This window comes from Arctopsyche grandis, chromosome 10 (genome assembly GCF_051622035.1).
Source record: "Arctopsyche grandis isolate Sample6627 chromosome 10, ASM5162203v2, whole genome shotgun sequence".
NCBI lineage: Eukaryota > Metazoa > Arthropoda > Insecta > Trichoptera > Hydropsychidae > Arctopsyche > Arctopsyche grandis.
In genome coordinates, this window is record NC_135364.1 from 10,669,374 (window position 1) to 10,682,643 (window position 13,270).

At 34.9% G+C, this 13,270-nt stretch overlaps 1 protein-coding gene across 2 annotated transcripts in view; it reads right to left on the reverse strand.

Annotated features, from left to right (window-relative positions):
- Positions 1-766: 766 nt before the first annotated feature.
- The window catches only part of Hr51 (photoreceptor-specific nuclear hormone receptor 51), a 40,874-nt gene continuing 28,370 nt past the window's right edge, over positions 767-13,270 (reverse strand). The window contains exons 6-11 of one of the 2 annotated variants that reach the window (XM_077439672.1): positions 5,398-5,512; positions 4,443-4,517; positions 2,063-2,256; positions 1,441-1,652; positions 1,108-1,363; positions 767-1,026 (exon numbers count right to left, since the gene is read on the reverse strand). In XM_077439672.1, coding sequence (XP_077295798.1) covers positions 788-1,026; positions 1,108-1,363; positions 1,441-1,652; positions 2,063-2,256; positions 4,443-4,517; positions 5,398-5,512 — 1,091 coding nt within the window. In that variant the 3' untranslated portion in view covers positions 767-787. The remainder of the gene's footprint in view (positions 1,027-1,107; positions 1,364-1,440; positions 1,653-2,062; positions 2,257-4,442; positions 4,518-5,397; positions 5,513-13,270) is intronic. The other variant, XM_077439673.1, reaches the window with a different exon arrangement.

Consider the following 13,270-nt stretch of genomic DNA (forward strand, 5'->3'; position numbering starts at 1 on the left):
AAAGAAATTGACTAGAAATTGAAACGACTTATCCAAAATATAGTTGTTCATTGTAAAATAAAACGTAAAACATTTATAATTTTAAATAATACAATTAGCTCAAAACGGATTGTTAAACTTTGAAATCAATTAATCGTACGTATGTGATTCAGATTGATTACTTTTAACACGATAGAAAACATGATGATAATGATTAAAATATTTCACTTATAATATAATATAGTTAATTAGGTCAATATCTTAAACCATATATGTATGTATGTATATTTCACAGTGAAATTATATTTCAAGTGAAAATATATTTTCACTAACGTTTCAGTGAAATCATAACCAGTTACATTTTCAGGGTTGGTTTTATTCATTTAAGATTAGATTGTTAGGGTTGGTATTATTTAAGGGTTAGGATAGGTTAGGTTAAGTAATGGTTGGCCCTATTCATTTAATATTGGGTTTTTAGGGCTGAATTTATTGAGTGAAATGTTTGATACATTTTCACTGTTTGAATTGGTGAAAATATATTTTCACTTGAAATATGCTTTCACTGTAAAATATACATATATGTATATATATATATATATATATATATATATATATATATATATATATATATATATATATATATATATATATATATATATATATATATATATATATATATATATATATATATATATATATATATATTAATATATATTTGAATCAATTTATTACTACATAGTTTTTCACGCAGTCAACTCGTAATTTAATACCTTTTCTTCAAAATTTTCCACGTTTTGTAAGTTTACATTTAGTTTTTGTACATGTCACACAATACCTTTTCCATGGGGGTCGCCCCTATCGTACGAGAAAAGAACAATCGCTCCAAACGAACTGCTGGAACGGTTCTTAGCAGTGGTAAAAGCAGTAACAGTCTACCGAAACGAGCTGGTCTTCCAGGGGCCAAAGCTCTAGCATGTTGCAGCAACATCACCTGGGCTTGATCTTGAAGATGTTCAATTTGCAAAGGCTCCTTCAAACCGCGAGTCTCTGCAAAACCGTTCAATTAAATTGTATTATACGAATAATTTCATGAATGTAAAATGATATACAAAAAAATATGATACTTACCAGATCTAAATAAGACAATCGCCTTCATACAAGCAAATTCTGCAGGATCTACGAGCACGGCTTTATAGCGAGCCAATGTGTCTTGCAAAATTCGCAGATCACGCGAATGACTCGGTTGTCCTGTTTGACCAGTTCCTGATTGATTTCCATCTTGACCACACGAAAACAATGGAGCTCCTCCAGCCTCCAAAGGCATACACCATTGTATTGCATTCAATAAAAATAATTCCGCCCACGCTTCTTCTAATAAAATCACCTGCAAATTAAAATTTATGTTTATTTTACCATATATAAAAATTAAACGTATCCAATTAAAATGTTGTGAGAAATTACCTGATCTCTAAACGCTAAGCTTGCGAATGACGGTAAATTTTTAGCCCACTTCACTGCCATGAAAAGTAAACGCGCTGAAGTTTCATGAGCGGCTTCTTGGGCTAGATTTGATCCTTGCAAAGGACCCAAAAGTGGTCCCGGTCCTAAGCTCCCCTGCTCTCTCCATGGTCCATTTTCGTCCGGATTTGTTACGTCCACATCTATGCTATCGTCTGAAATTTAAAAATCGCACATGTGAATTTATCCGCTGACATCTAATGAACGTTTTATTCAAATTGCGTGTGGGGGGTGGATTGGAAACGTAGTCATAAACCTCGGGGAAAACAAGGATGAAACAGTCTCGCTACTTGATATCGCAGCAGTCGGGTCCGCATCCCGGCAGTCCCGTGGGAGCAATTAGGACCTTAAGCTTGCTCCGCGTCCCAAAGTCCCCTAATCCACGAAACTCAGGTGTTTGGCTTAATCCCTTATTCATAACACATCACCATCTCCTTCCGTAAGCCAGCGCGCGGGCTATCGTCGGCGCATTTGCACGCTTAGCGCGCAAATACCCCGACAGTCTTCTCGTTTCGAAGAGTTAAGAAATTAAGGATTGAAGTGACAAATTGTAGATTGGAATTACCGTCATCGCCGGTGTCGAGCTTGCTCGGAGAACGACTACGACTGGACAATGGAGACGAAGAAGGTGGTGGCGGCGGTGGTGGAACTGGTAAAGGTGCACGAGAATTTGCTCCAGAAGGTGAAGAAGCTTCTAGTCCACCAGTAACCAAAGGTCCATAGCGTCCTGGAGACAGTAGTGCTAACGAAACTGGAGGTCTGAAATATCAAAAGAATATTTATTCAGGTTGAACCATTTATCTAAAAAACAATACTTTTTGATTTTTTCAAAATATATATGATAGTTAATATTTTAATTTTAATATTATACTAAAAAATCCAAAGCTTATATACATGGATGCTAATATACGTAGGTTTTTCATTGATAATGATTTGAAATCACCGTAAATAAGATTGGTCGATTTGGCAAGGCATAGTACGAGCATGTCGATATGATCGCTTTCATGTTTATTGTTGATGGTTTATCACACGCCTACTTGAATTCGTAAATGATATTGAATTTGTCCCACGTATTTGAAGTTTATCCGTTGCCATGTAATCCCCAACCACACACATAGAAAAAGGGGGATGAAAAAACAATTTAACCCATATGTCGTCCTAAAATTAAGCTCGACTCAATTAAAATATTCTGGCGCGATGATCTATTTGAGTTGGCCTTTCGTCTAAATTTTCCCTATGCATCATCGCGTATATTTATAGTGAATTTTCCGACGGCAACCTCTTTCGTTTTCCTTTCGAACGAATTTCGCATGGCGTCCGTCTCTTTTGAACGCCTTTTTCCTCGCCGGCGTCAAATCAGACAAAAATAAATGTTTCAGATCGGGTTTGGGTTCCATTGTAGCCACATTATAAGGTAAACAACATTGCTCTTTCACCCGACAGGTCTTTGTGGCCGGTTGAGTGCCTCGGTAACACACCGAGTCAGGTGGAAGTGGGCCTTTGTCACAAACTGAAGCCCTCAGCTTTGATCCCAATCTGTCATCCATAATTATGGATCATAGTCCACAATATATACCGTATAATAGGATTTGACGAAAAAATTAACGCACCGTTTGATTTGCTGCCAAAGCAAATTTACAATCCTAAATTTGCTTTGACACAACGAGACAACACGAATATTACAATATACCAACCTTACATATAATATATTATACCTAAAATAAAGAGCTTATGTATATTTGCTCATGTCGAGCCCACAAATTGAATAAAATATTTCCCTACTGACGACTTCGATTGAATTAAAATTTTAGGTATATAGGTACATATGAGCCGAGATATTTGAAATTGACGTAACTCTACTTTTCTTCATTTAGAGAAATATCTCGCAAAGTATTAAATTTAATGTTTTGAGTTTTACAATATTTAAAAATACTGGTGGCCTGTAATACGTTTTTTCCGCTTTTCTGAGATTCTGGACATATCGAATTAAGGTAAGTGATAACAATTCGTGAATCAAGCCAAACAGAAATAGTATTTTTGGAACTGAAAACCAGACTTCAACCATTTTCAAATATAACTCAATTCAGATAATACGCTAAAGATTGTACATTTTTTTGCATTCAATATTTTTTACTTTTTCTTGCGTAAAACTATGTACGTATATTTGAAGAAAAACTGGAGCCTTTAAAATCGCTATATACGTATGTAAAATAATAAATATTTATATTTTTAATTATAAAAAGAATGAAGCTTAGTAACAATAGGTACTAATTTTGTAGTTGCTTGGTGACGATCAATCAGTTCACAAAGAAAATACATACATATGTATATGTACAAAGCAACGACGACAATAATAAAATGAACGAATCTATAGTAATTTTGTTTCCATAAGAAATCCAAAGATATACTGTATCAAACTCTACGGTTAAAGACAATGGGTGAATATTTTTTGGACTAGTATTTACGTTTCTGATATATGTTCTTAAATGGAAAAAAGCATTTGTACAGATAAAAACTTTCAAAAAATATTAATACAAATAACATTTATTTAAAATCAAAAATTTATTAGTATCCATTTTATTTCTAAATACTAGGTTTAATATTATTTTGTAGACATATTATCACATACGAACAAGTGTCGGTGTTCATGTAAATATAATCGGCTGAGGCGTAAAACGACAAAGCACGTTTGATCATCCAACCTTTAATGGAATTGATGGTTGAAACTAATCCAGCAGACTGAGCGCGCGTCCGTTTAACCAGAAATATGTTTCCCTGGGGAGGAGCAGGTTGCACTGCCGCCAATCAATAACTCGGCGAGAGAAAATTCGACCTGGGGGGGAGAGTAGGGGGAGGACACGAGGCGGGAAATGGCACTTAGATTTCGCAAAACAAACATATTCATCAACTATCCATCACACAAGAAAATTGCAAAATTGACGTACTTGAAGTTCAACGCGCGAAAGGGATCCGTCGTGGAAATCCAGTAGTTGGAAAAATGCGGATCGATTGGCGTTTTTCTTGCATTATGAAAACAGACCATATCACACGAAATGTAGTGAAAAATCATCGCACACAATAAATACGCACCACGAAATCATCACACTCAAAAATTCAATCAAAATACGTGAAAATCAAATTCAAAACAACGTATATATGAAACTTCATGACCTATGAGAATCAGATTATGTTAAGACAATATAATTTCAACAGAAAACTGAATTTTTCAAATCAATAGAGATATAATATTTAAATAATTCAGATATTTTAATTCATAGGAAAATTTAAAAAAAATCCCAATGAAATTTTCGGCATGTAGAAAGTTAATCCATCGTACTATGTACTGCTTTTTAAATTTAGATACTTTTTGCATTAAGCAATTTTGCAAACTAATCTGCATTTATATAAAATGAAAACGAAGTCTTTAAAATAATAATACTCGAATATTTTATATATCAAAGCTTAAGATTTAGATTTTCATTACTCTACTAACTAAATGCAATAAGTAGTAGGTTGTAATGTTTACTCAGCATTTGCAAAAATGATGATGCATTAAAAATCATTTTCACAACAACAGATAAGCACTGATTATTCCCACTACTTAACACAATTAAGGTAGTTGGTGAAAGAATTTCAATAGCTATGAATACTTTTGATGTTTTGAAACACATTTAAATAAAGGTTGAAAACAAATACATACTTTTACACGCATTTTAATGAAAAAATCTAATTCCGACACACAATGTGCTTAAAAACCGCATTGAAATAATTATCGAAATATTTTAAATTGAATTTTCATTCATATAAGAAGCGATTTTTCGAGTGCGACAATTTCATCGGCTCGTACTTCAGTACTCACATACTTAAAAGTGTTAATGACATAAAAAAATTGATAATTACCCGAAGACACCGACAGCCACAGCAGCCTCCCTCAAAGCTCTCTCTTGCCCCATGTCCCGCAGAGCTTCCGGTCGGATGGTCGCTGTGTTTCTCGGCTGACGTTCGTTCTGCACAGCTGCAAAACAAATAAAAATCATCTGATTACACAACCCCGGTATAACAAAAAAAAATCCCAAAAACCAACATCAATCGTATGACGCGTGGCGCGACGTGCCTATTCAGCTCCCGGCTATATGACAGAAGGTACAATTTCGCGTGCTTTTGACGTGTCTGTCATAACACTGGCGTTGTTGTCGTCGACATATTTACCTGAGTTAATATTTCTGCGTTAATATTTCACGGTGTATGACCCCATTGGAGATAATCAGGGCGGGGCGGTTTTGACGAGGGAGCGAATGCATTTGACGCAATGTCGGATCGGACACAATGCCCACCATAGGTTGATGAGCAACATCCACCTTTATTTCTAAAAAGCGACACGTGACTCTGTTTGCCTCGTATTAAAATTGAAAAAGAGACCATTTATTGCTCCCGTGTTCTTTCCTGATTGATTGGAAAAAGCACCCTCTCAAGATTCAACGTGTTGTTTGGTATAATAAAATTAGGGTTACCATATCTGCAGACCTCAAAAATATATATGTACATACATACATGCATGTACAAAATTTGATCGATTATTAAATTTAAATATAGCGTGTCAGTATTAAATGTATGTACTTTATGTGTAAATGGTCTATAGACATAAAAAATACGAAAAATTTTCAAGGAATTTATACATACTACAATATGGCAATAATATGACATTTAATTTTCCCATTATTTTATACACAAAATGACTATCTACTTTGTACTAATATACTATACATACATATATGTTCGTCCTCTACTATGCATATGTACATATGTATGTATATAATTATAAATTTAACAATTATGTGGGAATCTTATGAAGGTATTTTAATTTTTTATGTATTTTATAAAGAGCTTATAATATAAATTCCCAGAAATTATTTTATGTAGCAAAAAAATTCGTATGATTTGTACATACATCAAAAATTATAATTTGCATTCACAAATGGAACAAGTAAAATAAAATCATTGGTAGGTAAATAGCCATCAATAGATATTTTAAGCAGAGGGTTGAATTGTTGAATGGTTACGATGATATACGTATAAATATACGATGATATAGTATATTAACCAGAAGCATAGATCAGTGCTTAGCATGTAATGATTTCTATTGTATGGTCACGGGTTCTATCCCTGGTTTTGTGCTGCTGGCCATACCTTGGGTTTGTGACTCCAATTGTTGGTCGATTGTTTTTTTATCAATGTTTGCCAATCAAATTTATCTGATTTCATTGAAACGGTTCCAACAAATTGGCAACCCTGTCCTATTTCTTGCGAGTTCATCAGCATCTCGATTTTGCTGATGCTGAAAATTTTTCCATGGATGTCTCTATGATTGATTGATCTAATCAATGTTAGTAAATTGCCTTAAATAATACTGTCAGTACTTCAGTACAATGTTAAAATAAATACAAATAAAAATAAAATATTTATCTATAATATATAGAACAAACTGACAAAAAATACTGTCATTGTGTTTGATTGATCCCTATGAATAATGATGAAAAAAGAATACTTTCGTTATATATTAAGTAATTAAAGGAAGTGAACGAGATGCATTGCTGTTGCGTTGAATTATCGTAATAATATACATAATAATAATGATTAATTATAATTGTATATTTTATTATATGTATGAAAGCACACGTGAGCGATAAAACGTATACGGGTTAACATTTAGTATTTTAGGTTGGTAGGTATAGAAATGTATAATATATAACAAATAAAAGGAAAATTGTCTCGTATCCCGTGCGTGGGTTTACGATCCAACGCGAAATAAAGGGAATGAGATAAAAGAGACGTTGAACATCGTAATGTTTCCCACAAAAGCCATTTTCTTTTGTCTCCAATTTATTCCCATCCATTTCTGAGTATTGCCACCGTAAAATATTGGTTCATCTACCCACCGCACATATATCTATGTGCCACCATCTATATTTTATCTATACGTTTTGCTCTAACATTATGTATAATATATATATAGAAGTAGGAAAATAGGGTGATCACAAATGATATTGCGTCAGTAAAACATCATTCGAATATATAAATTCCAAAGCAAAGGATACGGTTGAATTTTACATATAACATTTTTATGCTACATATACATAAAAATATTCAGAACGGAAACGGAAGAGATGATAAAATCGTATTCGATCAAAGAAAATGCTAGCGACATTCGCATTCTGCGATCGCCTCATGGAAATATATTTCTTTCGCGTATTTCACCTATCTGATAAAAAGTATTGTGATTGAAATTTCGCGTAAACATATCAAACTGACATTTCGTTTGTTCGCGCAAAAAGAAACACCACTATGAATCACATTCAATATCTGCGCACGTCAATACCATAATTTCACATTCAATATTTATTTTCAAACTACATATGTATTTGCATTGTTTATACAAAACATATTACGATTTTGGTTCCACAGAGCATATATTTATACTATTATATTTTCATTTTTTGCATGAATATATAATAATTACAAATTTGCGTTTCCCCCCCTCCGTGAAACACAAAGATAAACTGAGCATGCGGAAAAATCTTATTCAAATTGGATTGTTTCAAAATGCAGCCCCGCAGCTAAGCAAACTCCATTGAATATAATTCATAAAAGCGTAAAATATAATGGGAAAAACTCAGAAGTACAAGGGCAAAAAAGGGAGCAGCGGGATCTCGCAAGGAAAAGGAATGGATTTCAAGAGATAACAAGATAAAAGAAATACTACGCGTATAAAACGTCGGGATGTTACGAGCCACACAGAAGTGAAATGCAACTGGCGGAATATTTTATAAAATATCTTATACATATACGTATGTATGTGTTTATATGTGAGCCATAAAATTGCAGGGTGCTTATTTTGAAAGTTTTTGAAAAATCCCAGTTGGATTTTGTCAGTTTACGAGCGACGCATACTAAACATCCCAATCCAATCACGGCCGAAGTACAAATTTAATAATCGACGTGAGATGTGAATATGCACTTAAAACTTATTTCCCTTGACTGGTTAGAATTTGCAAATAAACTCCATGATCCCGTGCAAAATGTCGCCGAGCACAAACTCCTCCGTTTCCCAAACTTACCGCACAATGTAGAATTTTCCCATATCATTTTCTAGTATGAAAATTCCCAATTAAAATTTACCATCTATTGTGTTTTCCTCGTATCATAAAAATAATAGAAAACTATACTAGAAAATTATACAGTAAATATACGATTATGCGGACCAAGTAAACGATCACCATTTATCCAACATATGTAGCTTCTATTAACTCTCGCTAACAATTCAATGACTTCATACATAACTTTGGGGAGGAAAGAAGGGGTGTATTAAAATTTTGATAAAATGTATTAATGCTCGCATGTATGTAGGTCAAGAATTGATTGCAAGAATTCTTGTCTACATTCGTACAACATCGTCAAGTAAAAACCATGTTTCAAAAATATCAATCGTTAAATGGGAAATGAAAAATTTTGAGCATCATTGGAAAAGCATCGTCTGCACGTACATACACATCCATTGTGTACACTATATACATACATATTTAGTATGGGGAGGCGATGGAATTGTGAGCCAGCAGGATCTGGCCTATGTAAATGTATTCAAATTAGGGGACGGAAAAGCACGGCCTAAGCACCAAGCGGTGATGCTTCACGCCTTATTCCTTCCCTTGGGGAATACGCCGCCGAAGTATATGGAAGAAGTGGATGTAGAAACAATTTAAAGGAGAAACCTGCCTACCCATCTACCCACCTACCCGCCAACTTAACTTACCTATGACGTGGTCATACCCAACGCTCAGATCTTGATCGTATGTGACTTTTGTTAGACGCCTGGTTTATTTTTTCAAAAAAAAACTTCGCTCTAATTTTTGTATTGTATGTGTAATTCATATTGGAGCTTAAATATATGTATGTAGGATTTAATTCGGTTTAATATACCAAGAATTCTATATACATATGTATGTACATTTTTATTAAATTTAGTTAGCTAGGATCTATGTAGATATCCCATTTTACTATAAACTGCTTCTCAAATTTGAAACCCAGACCGACAGTCTTCTGTTAGAATTTGCCAATTTATCTAGCTTAATTGTTGTGACAGATCCAATAAAAATCGGTATCCTCCCCCACCCCTAAATTTCTCGCAGATTTGTCAAATATGTTAAAATAATTTGTTAAAATATGCTTAAAAATGTACATTGTAAAATTATGTTGTTCTGCTATAGGTGTCACGTTAGGGCAACCTTTCATAACACCAATGGTAAAAATGTATAAAAAATAAATAATTGGACCGTTTTTAAACTATCACTATATAACGTATACAATCAGCTTAGGTAAAATTTCATTGGATTTACCCAATCTTTACTGGTAAACCTATGTACTCGAAGTTCATTATAAAAAGTGAAGCAGCATTGGTAAACTCTCCATTATGTGACGAACTACCCGAATCCGAATGTGTAGATGAGCACGTTCGAATATACGAATGTATATTTTTTCAGGTGTAGTTTATAATTTTGTTTTCGACTAATAAAGGACGAATACTAAAATTGAAATTGAAATTGATATTGATATTTTCAAGAAATTTATATTGTTCTCGCATCTTTTGAAAAGAAAAAGCTGCAATGAATACTTAAGGTATATACATAACTGCTATGCCCGTTCAGTGAGACTATTATTGTATGAAATTACTGTTAACTAAATATTTTCACTGTAAGCAAGACATTATTTAAAAGCCAGCGGGGATGTTCATTTCATTTCAAAATAATACTCTCAAAGGAGCTGAATAGTTTTCTGCCGAAGTGTTTATTTCGGAAGGACGAACATTTGTATTACAATACATAGTCCTTGTTTATTTATTTTACTAAAATACATATCATATGTATTGAAAGCCCTTGTCCACTGCATCTATGTATTCATAGATAAAAAATAGGCCAATAGGATAACACTGGAAAAATAAACTACGCTCGGTAAAAGCCCGCGTGGCAACCACTGGTGTAGACGGTTCGAATAGGCATCTACAAGCTCGACCTACTATATACATAGTTCATTCACTAAATACTGTTCGGGCGAATGCTCAGCAATATCCCAAGTAGCAGAACAGTTTGTCGATTACATTGCTGTCGCATCGCTTCACTTTACACTCAACCTCTGCCGAATCCTACTTTAAATCGAAAGTGCATCAAACATATGCACCCACTACGCCAGATTCCATAGCGCGTCTCCACATACACATGTATGTAAGTATGTAAGATGGTGAAATCTAGCATTTTCACGTCAGCGATGGATGTTTTTTTTTATTTTTAATAAATTTAATAAAAAATGTACAATGATGCGACAACGCGACGATATGTATGTAATTAGGGATGGCGCGAGCGCAGATCGTACAGGGTTGGGTCGCGGGCGGGGCTACGCCAGTGATACGGCCGCGTTCGTTTTGAATAATAGATCGGTAGGTATAAAGGGGGTGGTGGGTGGTGTGGGTGGATGAAATTGGGGGTTGGGGGTAATCCGGCCCGGAGCCTAAGCCCGTGAAGTGCAGGTCGGAGCGGGTACGGATTAAACCCGGATTTAAAACACATTAATCAGTGTCGCGCTGATCCCGAAGCCAGCTCTGGCCCCGCGCCGTGTAGTTTCAGCTTTAACCCGCCACACACCTACTTATGCTGCTCGATTGCGCGTACTTTACTTTTGCACTCGGCTATATACATACATATAGCATGCACCTACTAGTGGTAGTGGTGAATTAATTTTGCACACTTTAAATACTCGGCCAGTACGATTTAGATTCGTACCATTAGTAGAAAGCTTAAACATCGAGGTGTTGCGATATTTAAATGATGAACATGCATTTGCAACAAACATACATAAAATAATTGACATTTACAGTAGTGATTTTCGTTAGAATGGTTCCACTAGAGCGTTATAAAAGAGTAGGGACAGGTGGGCATGCACGAAGAGGTTTTTACATCGAAGCGGTTTTTCACAGACTAGCAATTTGTCTGCCAACAGATGAGACTTTTGTTTATAACATAGTACAATTGGTTGGAAGATCCTTGTAGTATTCATAACGTCTTTTAAGCACTTAAATATTTATATTATTAGATAATGGACTATTAATATTACTTATAAGGATAAAGTGATCTCGAAATTGTATTGTATCTCGACAAAAGAATCTTAAAATATGTAAGCATGTTAAGAGATTGGCTTTGTATAATCTCTAGCTTCATTATTGACGTATCTTACATATGTATGTAGATACAGGATGCAATCTTCCTATTGGTCAATTGATAAGCAACTCAGTTATTATTTACAGTTTAGGCAGGACAGGACAGTGGAGAACAAACCCCGGGCCCTGGGATATAATAATTAGGGGTCTTTTTGTGGGGGAGGGGGGTTTCGAAAATAGAACATTCCCCTTTTTCGACGTGTTAAATAATGATGAAAAAAAATCATGCACTGCAGGCAAAAAAAAAAATGCACAATAAATATATTAAATTTTTTAAAAGTGAGTTCATTTTTATGTAAAAAAGCCTTTCGAAAATTACATACATACATACAAAGATTTCAATATAGAATACCCAGTGAGGATACATTCATTTTTTTCGTCGGTTTTTAATAAGTTTTTTTTTTCATATATTCTTGTTATGATTTTCTACAGAATTGCAGTCCTTCAAATAGCACGGGCACCTAGAAGTTGTCCCTTCTACCCTCCCCCCTATCGTCATCTCTGAGTATAGGACATTGTTGAAATTAATGATAAATTTAAGCACTAAACCCTTTTAAATAAACTTGTTCATGTTCAAAGTGGCAATAGGTAATACATGCAAACAGACTAATTGCTAGCAGATGAAAATAGGAAGGTGATTGTATAAGCTTTCGTCCAGCGGTGGTGGAAAATTGTCGTTTTCAAATTGAATATATGTACATATGAAACAATGTCCATATCTGCCATTTATAGTGCGTACATACATATGTCTGTATAGTCAAAAAGCAATGTTTCAATATATGCAAATTGTGTGGAGCGTTTGCCACACAATATCTATCGGATGGACCCTAACACGGAAAAGCGCATTCTAGCACACCTACACAGCTTCCATTTCCGGTTCAGCAATACTCACATTGTATACCTACGTGTGGGGGCGAGTGTATGTGTGTGTAAGAGAGCAGGTGTGGCGGATTGATCCGCGCCTCTACAACTCCATATAAATGCGCAGATTCACTTTGGTCGTTTAATTCCCATTTAGTGGCGCCGCCGTTGGGAGCCCTACCATTCCACGAGACGCCATCTTTTTTCCTGTGCCACGCATAAACCCTCAAACTGTGGGAGCCACCTGCACTATTTCAACAAAGACACTTTACTCTTTGTTCCAAAACACATGTCAAACTAGATTAGGTACCATATTCTGCCCCAACTACATACATACATACATCTATCAACCAGTAGCATAGACTAGTGGTTAGAATATAATACTTTCGAACAAAGTGGTCACGGGTTCGAAAGTATTATATTCCCACTGGTTGCTACTGGCCAGACCTTGAATATGTGACCCCCAGGTCGATCGTTTCCTATCAGAGTTTGCCAATTTATCTGATTTTCATTGAAACTACAATTTGGCAACACTGTCCTATCTCGCGAAAAAATTGAGTTATTCAGCATCTTAATTTTCGCTGATTTCTATAAATGCTACGAATTTCTCCATAGATCTGTGGATGTTGATTATATTTGCCTGTATAATGT